The sequence below is a fragment of the Phaethon lepturus genome, unplaced genomic scaffold (genome assembly GCF_000687285.1).
Source record: "Phaethon lepturus isolate BGI_N335 unplaced genomic scaffold, ASM68728v1 scaffold1975, whole genome shotgun sequence".
NCBI classification, from domain to species: domain Eukaryota; kingdom Metazoa; phylum Chordata; class Aves; order Phaethontiformes; family Phaethontidae; genus Phaethon; species Phaethon lepturus.
The window spans coordinates 70,191-80,336 of record NW_010539671.1 but is presented as its reverse complement, the minus strand read 5'-3'; the positions used below and the strand labels follow the sequence as shown (position 1 = coordinate 80,336).

Here is a 10,146-nt window from a genome sequence, read left to right as displayed (position 1 = left end):
AAAAGACAAAAAAAAAAAAAGCCACTGTCACTTAATAAAGTTAACAGATATGTGGCTGGAAAGCAAAGACCACAATCGTGCCTGCTGTGTGTGTGCACGCGGTCTAAACTGCTGACTAAAGCACCAGCCTCCCACAGAAGCTAAAATTGCCACCAAACCAAATACGTGCTGCAATTCTCACCTGATGAGAGAAGCCAGGCCCACAGCACAAAGCACCAGGGCAAATATCAGCATTACTCCCATAATCACGACTGTAGGCTCAATCCCTGTGCAAAGAGGGGAAAAGAATCAATGAATTAGAAAATCCTTTTGGTTTAGGCAATAATATTGAAAATATCAATATCAGACCATTAGACTATAAAGTCAAATATTCAGCCAGCAGAATTCTAGAAGACAATTTTTATGCAATGTTAATTTGTGAATACGCAAATACTTACTGACTTTATTTACACGAGACTGCAACTACTTTAATTAATTATTTGCATGCACTTTTGTCCTATACTAGACCTAGAGCTCTGGATCCGTGGAAAAAATAGTTTTTCTTAAAGTAAATAAAGACTTGACTCACAGGCAAGATTTAAGTTTTAGAGGCAGCTTCTGCAAAGTTCATAACTTTTGAACATTTGACCCTCTTCTCTCCAGGAACTGAAATGCTGAAAAATCTTTATCATGTGGTACCAAACTGACAGCCAGGGTGAGTCACCAGCCCATCTGGGATTTTTCATTCCTTCTACAGATATCTAACTCTGAAAAGAACCCAAGAGAAGGAGGAGAAGGCTGATGTCCTCCTCAATGGGCCCATCAACAGAATGTATTGGAGACACATACTTTGCACATGAGTGTCTTTGCTAGAGAGCTAAGGAAAGCTGACATGAGCGGATGAGCTAAATTCCAGTGGGAAGTGTTTGCTGTCTCTGTTTCTTCTGTCTTTTTTTTTTTTTTTTTGGCTATTTTATTCTGTCTGTATTCAGAGATACTTAAACTCAAACAAGCGTGGAGAACTTTGGGTTGATAAAAAGTTCATGACTCTAAGTCACTCTTGCATCTAAATCACAGGCCTTTTTGCAAGCATAGAGACCTAGAGCTTCCCGGTGAAAGATGCAGGAATTTTTGAAAATTAACGTCCTTTCTTTTCAGGAACAGACTGAGTATTTTATCTGAAATATTCTTGTCGGGTTTGGACTTACTTTCTGCTTTAGCCCAGGGCCCCAGTCTCTGATTGTCTTCGTACGTACACTGGAACAGGTTGCCCAGAGAAGTTGTAGATGCCCATCCCTGGACATGTTCAAGGTCAGGTTGGACGAGGCTTTGAGCAACCTCATCTTGTGAAAGATGTCCCTGCCCGTGGTGTGGGGGTTGGACTTGATGACCTTTAAATGTTCCTTCCAACAGAAACCATTCCATCATTCAATGGTACTATGATCACAGAGTCATTAAGGTTGGAAAAGACCTTTAAGATCATTCAAGTCCAACCATCAACGCAACACCACCATGCACCACTAAACCATGATTTTATATAAGAAGTCACTTGGCTTTTGTGCTCCAGCCTGGAACTAGCCCTGTATACTTCCAGCTGAGAAGAAATCCAGGCACAGGAGAGTCAATATTTCACACACGTTTCTTTACCTCACAGACAGTGTGGATGAAGACCAAGGTTTCACTCCATCAAAGTGCAATGGAGACACAGCCAGCTTTCTCCAGGAGGTGGTCACCTTGAATACAGGAATGAGCAAGACCGCACCAAGCTGGCCTGGAGGCCAAGGTTTGTTCTTCATGCATAGACAAAGACAGAGTGTTGCGGTCCCCATAAGAGCAGGTGACAGCAACCCAATGTTCATCCCTAGGAGGCAAGGGAGCTGCCAAAGATGTGCCTGCCTCCAGAAGGACTGGTGTGAGTGAAGCCAGAACACATAAAGGTCTTGCACAATGCTAAATCTGTGGAAAAGAAGGTCCTGGATCAGCTTAGAGGCAGACTTGCAGGAGACCTAGTGCTCTGGAGCTGTAGTTGTCTGCAAGACGAAAACTTGTTATTAAAGAGAAAATGAGCTTTGAATAGCCCAGTAATAGGGGCATGGGTTGGTTTTCCTGCTGGACAAAGGAGCAAATTCCACCTGGACAAACCAGTGATGAAGTGTAGGGGTATGAAAGTCCAGCCTCACATCTCTGCATGGCCTTCTAACATTTTCAGAGAGAATCTGTAACCCAGACCACAATGCAGTAGGAATAATGTGGAGTTCGTTAATGCTCTCTTCTGTATTGAATCAGTTTTTTTTTTACTGGTGTTGTCTCCTAAGCTTCTTCAAGCAGCCCCTAAAGACTCCGCTGTCTGAACAAATCTCCTTTGAGAAAAAGCCTCAGAGTAATTATTTTGCTTATTACCATTGCATTTTACAACCCAAAAGTGCTTGACCAGACTCAAGAGGACTCTAAGGCAACATGGTACTTGAAAGAAACTTGTAGAAAACCAAGGAGGGGTAAAAGGTCTCTCTCTGATCATGTCCTTTGCTTGAAGTAGGGGCACAGTTACACATCATGACATGAGGACCCTTCCACAGCTGGAAAACATCCAAATCCAATTTCGTTCACTGAAGCAGCACCTGATAAGCTGAGAGCAAGAGCTGGTTGGTGCACAAAATTCACTGGGGTGAACAAGAGACCGTGAAAGGACAAAAGAAGTAAAAAATAAACACCCAGATAAACAAACTCTAAGGAACAGGAGATAGCAAAAGCAATACCAAAGACCAGAGCACTCGTGTCACTGACAGATGGGCCATTGCAGGAATGATGCAAAGCCTTGAGGAAGCTCAACCAGAACTTTATAACTAATCAGAAGTGAAAGCAAGGTTATCGTGGGTTCATGGGAAAAAGCAAACTTATGGCATACTTGAGGGGACTTGTGGGATTGTGTTAAGCTCATTAGGGGACACTTTAAGGGGACTATAGGAGTATATGAAACTTCTTATGGGATGTTTAGAGGAAGGGAAAAAATGGGGAAAGGAAGGGATGGGGGTTAGTTGGGGAGGCTCAAGGGTGGGATACTGGTCACACGTAAGTATGTTGTGCATTTTTCCAGCCAAATCCTGCACCTGATCATCACAATCTGTCCTACCTTCTTCTTAACCCTTGTTCCTGATTTTTTTCCTGGATGAAGGTGCTCTTTATTCTGCCTGTGCATGACATTTGCAGACTTCAAGTTAGCCTAACCAACAAGTAAGACAAGAGGTCCCAGAGCCTGCAACCCATGAGAGACCACTAGTCTGGAGACCAGCTCCTGCAGAGACCAGAGGGTTTGAGAGCTGGCTGTGGGATAATTACAGGTCTGGACCACCTACCAGAGGATGCATCTGTGTCTGTGCAGGGGCTGGGGTTGTGACATGTGCTAGCAAGCTTGGAGCCTGATAATCTGGTGTGTAAGAACAGGATCAGGCCATGTGTTGTCCATGTTTCAGCAGTGCTGGTTGTGGGTAGTGGTGCCTGTAATGGCCTTGCTCTCCTGTATGTGCCTGTCGGTGACCGGCTGTGCCTTCACTGTGTGTGTGCGCGTGGGTGTGTACACTGTGTGTACATGCGTGACATGTACTGGGATTCCTGCTCAGCCCCGCTCCTGGTGGACCTGGGGTCAGGAACCACAGCAGCCTGGCAGCTTCACATCCAACCCCCCTCCAACCCTAATTCCATACAAATCCAGACTGAGGCCTGGATTTAATTCTGTCATAAAATTCAGTCTCTGAAATATTAGTAATAATAATAAATTACTGCTTCACTGACAATTGCCTAGGGCTTTACGTTTTTGTAAAGGTGTGAACATAAAATCTGATCTAAGAACCAGTGGGATTTTTCCATAGACTGCGGTGGGATGCTGAATTGCTACATCCTTCCTAGTAGCAATGCAACATTAGATATATGATAGCATTATATTTGTCTCTTCTATAGCTTGCCAGCTGCCATAAGATCAGTATATCCCCAATTTCCATGGAGCGACACTGATTTAAACCACTTATGGCTGAGCCAAGGGCAATGTTTTTCTCAGCTGCTGAATGAAATATTCTGTAGATGTGGTTAATTTTGTCTGTTTAAGTCATATCCTGGAGCAGTAGGAGTAAATGTTTAGTATTATAAGTAAATATGTCAAGTGGAGGCTAAGTATCCTACCCTGATATTTTGGTTTCCCTGTGGACTTTAAAACTGCACCACAGTTGCCTCAAATTAAAAATAATAAGTAAAACCAGTGCCCAGTCTTGCAAACCAAGGAAGCAGCACAGATATCTCTGCCCCAAAGTCTTCAGTTGCCACCTCTGTTGTCTACAGTAACTCAGATTGTTTTGAGTAATGATTACCATCTTTTCTTGATGAGGTGAGCTCTGATGATCCTTAAAGCTGCATAGCTAATTGGTGAAGAAGCTGGCGTTAACCCAGCATCTGCTGTTGTGCAGCTCTCTTAGGCTGTCTTCAATGCAAATCCTCTTAGTGCCCTGTCCCTCAGAAGGACAGGGCATGGTGCCGGCTGGAGCCTCTGGCATCTATTGATTGCTCTCAAAATAGGCAGATGTTGACTGTTACATCTGGAAAACTCTTTCCAGCACACAACTGTGGCAACCACCTTATTGACCTAATAAGCAATAAGAGAGTCTTGAGGATCAATAGTGTGATCTCTGTATAGGACTCCTATTACAAACAGCATTATGACTGGTCATATTTATATGAAGTTCTTGAGTTTAGGGTTTTCTCTTTGGGATGGTCTCCCCTGGAGTAAGAGAAAAGATTAAATAAGTAAGAAGCATGGATCTAATGTCATTTGACCCTGTTTTTTTTGTCTTTCTTACCTCCAGTGCAGAGAACATCTGGATCAAACCAACAGCTGGAGTCTGGCTTGGGTGGAGCTTTGCTGGGAAAGTGGATTGCCCGGCCTAGGGACTTCACAGAGTCTGAAGACATGTCCAGCAAGTGGGTTGGGAAGAGCTTGTTCCCACGACCATCTGTGTCCAGTATCACATAGTTGCTCAGCCCCTTCCCACAGTTGTCTGTCTCCACCCGGTGATTAAAGCCAGGGAAACTGAAGTTTTTTGTGTGCTCAGCTATGTTAGCTCCTGAGATTCTGACTCCTTTCCTCTGAGCACTGTCTATAGCCATTGCCATGAAGTAAATGGCATCATAGACTGTTCCAAAAAGTGGAGAAACCTGAAAGTACAGGAGAAATTGAGGTCAGGATATGCTGCTGCCTGTCTCTGGTTTGAGATCTGTGGCAAAAGATGTCCCACTGGCTAAGCTGTAAACTCAAGAACCGAGACACCTGAGCATTAAGGCTTACAGAGTAATGGATTTGAAGAATCTTAGGTTGAAGGTAGCTCCGGGTCAACACAATATATGTGTGACTTTTTGAATATCTGTCTTTTCTTATGGTTGCTTCCCAAAATACAATTTCAAAATATTTTTAAAACCATGCAGAATTGTTTTATCATGGAAAGAGCCAAGACTCAGAGCCTGATATTCAGTTGGCATTTTATCACTGCCTGCCTCAAAACACTGCACTAAAATATCTTCCAAAATAGAAGATCAAAGCCAGAGTTTTGCCTCCCTACCCAGGTAGGAAAAACATCATGCCCAAAGGGTTGGTTCTCTCTGTCAGAGCATTGTTTATTCCTAAGGCATAAAACCAACAAAGCAGAGCCACAGCAAACTTGTTCTCTGGGGTACTGGAGCCTTTTCTCCTCACATTGCTCCCTTCTGTGCCAGACTTGATTTAGGAACCTAAAAATTTCCCCTCCCCTAAAAACACACATAGTGGCTTTTGTAATAACATGGTCATTCACCACTAGTAGGTGAAGAGAGACTATAGCCATATACACTCGTGATAAAATGAGGAGTGCAGTTGAGATCCATGGAGTTTGACATCTGTGGTGGGATTTGTTGACCAGATGTAAACACCTACAATGAAGAACCCTACACTCAGCACAATTAACCTGGGCTCTCATTATAGTGAAGGGAAAGAAATGAATGTTTTCGAGACATGATTCATGTCCTCCTGACGTAGACATCCGTGCGGATCAGATAAATCATGCCTTAAAAGTACTTATAATTTTTTGAAAGACCACAGTGAGATCTGAAAATTAGCTCGGCTGAATTCTGAATCTCTTCACCAGTATGACACATTCCCCAATTCTTCTTGCAATGTTTACAAGGTTGCAAGTAACTTGTTTTTTTATAAGGCTACTGGTGACATTTAGATAATTGTGCTGACAAAGAATAACTGACTATAGTGCTGGAAAGAATGAGGCAACAATGATCCTAAGTCTTTCCCTCTAGGAAGCATCCACTATTTCATTTGTCTGTCGCATCCCCCCACATTCTCAGGCATGTGGACACCTTACTCTGGTGCCTTAAAAACGCCACGGACTTTGTCCACCTTAGGAAACACCTCTTCAGCTTGGACCTACTGCAGCTAGCACACGGTGAACCGAATCTGAGAGCCTCAGTGACAACCCTTTCTCTTGCATCCCCAACGTGGTCCTGCAGTTGAACTAATTGAGTTAGATGATTGCCAGACGTTCAGGAGAAATATCCTTTCCAAATGAATGCGGACCTCTTCCAGCTTTCACCAAATTTTTCTCAAAAGAAAAGCACACAGTCTGGGTTGTCTCTCACCTGTACTTTCTCTATAACTATTGCTTGTCTCATGTCTTCCACTACCAGGTCCCAGAAAAGCATGAGAGAAAGAATATTTACCTCTCTGGTTTCCAAATCTCTGGTTATTTCACCACTTTCTTTAGCTTCCCTGAATGCATCATAGAAAGTCCTTTCTCCAGAGTCCAGTGTGATAGTCAGCACAGCATCATATGCTTCCTGGAGCTTGCTGTCGTTATCAAAGACATTGAATGAGTAGTTTTGGTAAGGAAGACTGTACAGTAAAGTGTCGTATGGAACAAAGACGTATCTTCCATCTGCTAGTCCCATTTCCAGAGCTTTTGTGAGTAAGGTGGCCTGTGCCTGTCCTCCAACGAGCACAGAATGCATGCACAGGAGTATAACTGAAACACAGGGATCACAGACAGTGTGGTTAACCCCTTTGGGATTTTCAACACAAAATATCTTCCCTCCCACCCCCAAAGAGCTGTCTGAACTGCTGTATCAAGGTCAGATTCTAACGGTCCCCCAGCAGCTATTGGAAGCTACACCACTTTTGATCAACTTGTGGACGTCTGCAGCACGTAGCGAAGGAGGCTGTGAGCATTACCCATTCCTGCAGCCATGCAGAAGGAGGAGTGGAGAGAAATTTTGACAGAAGTGAGGCATGGACTAACATGATGGGCAGTGGTGGTCATTGCTGTCGTTGACTAAGAGACATATGAGCTTTCCCTTTTTGTGCCCTGAGCTGACAGACAGTCATTAGCAGTGCCCAAGCTCCACCTGTTCACCCTGTTGCCATATATACAAATTTTAGGTTGCGTACTGTGTTGTGTTGCAACATCTGGTCCATGGCTGGTTGTCCCAGAGTCTGTGCCTTTGCCTGCAAAATGCCATGGGGCCAATGTCCCCATGTCTGGTGGAGAGATTTGAAATCCAGGGGTATCTGTTTAACAGGCTTTCCATGGTGCTCACTGGCCTTTCATGAAAGGAAGCACTCCTGATTTTTTATCAAAGACAGCATTTCAAAACTCCAGCAGTGAGAAGAGCAAAGTAGGGCAATGATCATAGAATCATAGAATCATAGAACATAGAATCTTTGGGTTGGAAGGGACCTTTCAAGGCCACCTAGTCCAACCCCCCTGCCATAAGCAGGGACATCCCCAGCTAGAGCAGGGTGCTCAGAGCCCCGTCCAGCCTGACCTGGGATGTTGCCAGGGATGGGGCATTGACCACCTCTCTGGGCAACCTGGGCCACGGTTTCACCATCCTCAGTGCCAAAAATTTCTTCCTTAGATCTAGTTGAAATCTCCTCTTTCTTAGTTTAAAACCCTTTGTCCTGTCACAACAGGCCCTGCTAAAAAGTCCATCCCCATCTTTCTCCTCAGCCCCTCTCAGCCCTGGCAGCTGCAGGAAGGTCTCCCTGGAGCCTTCTCTGCTCCAGGCTGAGCCCCCTCAGCTCTCCCAGCCTGTCGTCCCAGCAGAGCTGTTCCAGCCCTCGGGGCATTTTTGATGGGAAGGAAAGTTGCATAGGAGACCTGCCTGCTACTAAACCAGGAGGGAGCAGGATTGCTAGAGTAGTCATGGTCTCTCCTCAGAAGACATGACCTTGGTAAAGTAGAAGCTGAAGTGAACAAGAGCATTTTCAGGTTGCTGAATTACAGGAAAGAAATTGGGTGCTTCAAGGCAGTGATTCATCCCATACTATAGCATAGAGCTTAAGCTGGTTGGATGAATCATATCTGAAGAGGGACTAGTTCTCTCCACTGGTTGTGAAAGGAGCCCATCATCTCTAACTCACATGGAGAGCTGTGATGGTGATGAGATGAATCCACTCAAGGTGTATTTGGACTCACGCATAGATATGAGCACCGATAAAACTCCAAGTTGGACAGCACCTTGCTACCCTTGTTAGTCTTTGGCATAAAAGTCAAAGTCTTAGCTAAAAATACATCCTCATCTGGATTCACAGTCCTGACCGCAGAGGTGTGCATCCAGGATCAGAGCTCCAGCACAGACTTCCTAGCAAGGCTCTGAACTAGAAAACATGATATTTTTCCCGCATGATCTCAAAAGAAAACAGATCATTCTTTACTACATGTGCTGTACATCAACAAGGGTCCTTCCACTGCTTTAGTAAGTGGTATAGAACACTGGATTTCATTTCTGATACCTTCACTGAACACAGGTAACAAGGACACAGCGTCAAAGCATGAGATCTTTGATAATCCAGAATCCAAAAGACCATAAATATAAAACCTCCCTCTTTACACTTGACAGACACCAAATATTACCTTTTCAGACAAGCTGGACCCAGTCTTACATGTTGTAGAAGACTGTTTTGCCCTATCTCCATCACATACAAAATGCCCAACGTTCTTCTATGTGAAGCCCTGGCTCCATTAAGGTCAGAGATAAATTTCTGCTTGACTTAAATGACTTCAAAATGTCCTTCTCTAAGCTATGTACATTGAATAACAATGCAGTCCTACCCTGGAGAAATTTAAAAAAGGGAATGAGATGCAAAGCACTTACTTCTAATCCCATCAACTTCTTTAATCTCATTCCAGGTGTCTTCAATGCCTTTTTCTCCTTTACGCATGGGTGTAACAATGCCTACAGGAAGTCCCTGGTTCCTGAGTGCACTCGCTAAGTTGTTGGCTGTGTCCATCCAAATATCCTCATTGGAAGCAATGATGCCAACATGAGCCCAGCTAAAATATTTCATTATTGTAAACAAAACTCGGGTTGGAGAGGGAAGGGTCCTTGCAAATGTAGGGTGGTGGATGCTGGAATCCAGTTTATAATTGATGCACATCCATGAGAAGATGGCTTTATTCCAATTTTCCCCTAAAAGTGTAGCCACCTCACAGAAGCCAGGGTTCAGGGGGCCTATGAAAGCTGAGGAAAGCTTTTCAAAGTCAATGAATCTAAGCAGAGCTCTTGATGTCTCACATTCTTCTTGAAGGACCACATAATCCAGCCTGTGGCCAAGATCTAGAGAAGGATCTTTGCTTATTCGTCCCACTGCTAACCTGGCAGCCACATGGGGAAATGCTTTGGAAAAGAAGGGGTCACAGTCCCAGGGTCCGAGAAGTCCAATTTTAAAAATGGAACAATGTGCTGAAGAGCAAAGTAGGATTATTCCCAACAGCAGCCACCAGAGAGCCGGAAAAAATGCCTTGAATGAATTTCTAATGTTGAACTGATGCAATCTCATGTGCCTTGACAGCACCCAGAACAAGCTGTCAGTGCACAATAGGAGAAATGACATTGTTTTACAGGTGGGTAGATCTGTGCCGAGTTCTTCAAGAAGCCAGGCAGTGCATTATCAGCTGCTGGAAGAAAAGTAGATTACATTTGCCTTCCTGTTTATGTACTTGTTCAGTGCATGTAGAAGCTGAGTCATCCCAAATTACACAACAGTTCTCAAGGCGTAAGTCTATAAGGTGCCAAAACCCTGCACAGAGACGTGGACATGCACCACACGAGGCACTGCACCACGCAGACGAGTGTCCAACCAGT

At 44.1% G+C, this 10,146-nt stretch overlaps 1 protein-coding gene across 1 annotated transcript in view; it reads right to left on the bottom strand.

The window, feature by feature from the left end:
* Nucleotides 1-9,895, bottom strand: part of LOC104620842 (retinal guanylyl cyclase 2-like) — a 44,645-nt gene extending 34,750 nt beyond the window's left edge. Inside the window, exons 1-4 of the mRNA XM_010287168.1 lie at nt 9,157-9,895; nt 6,724-7,025; nt 4,824-5,178; nt 182-266 (exon numbers count right to left, since the gene is read on the bottom strand). Of these exons, the coding sequence (XP_010285470.1) occupies nt 182-266; nt 4,824-5,178; nt 6,724-7,025; nt 9,157-9,895 (1,481 nt within the window). The remainder of the gene's footprint in view (nt 1-181; nt 267-4,823; nt 5,179-6,723; nt 7,026-9,156) is intronic.
* Nucleotides 9,896-10,146: the final 251 nt, after the last annotated feature.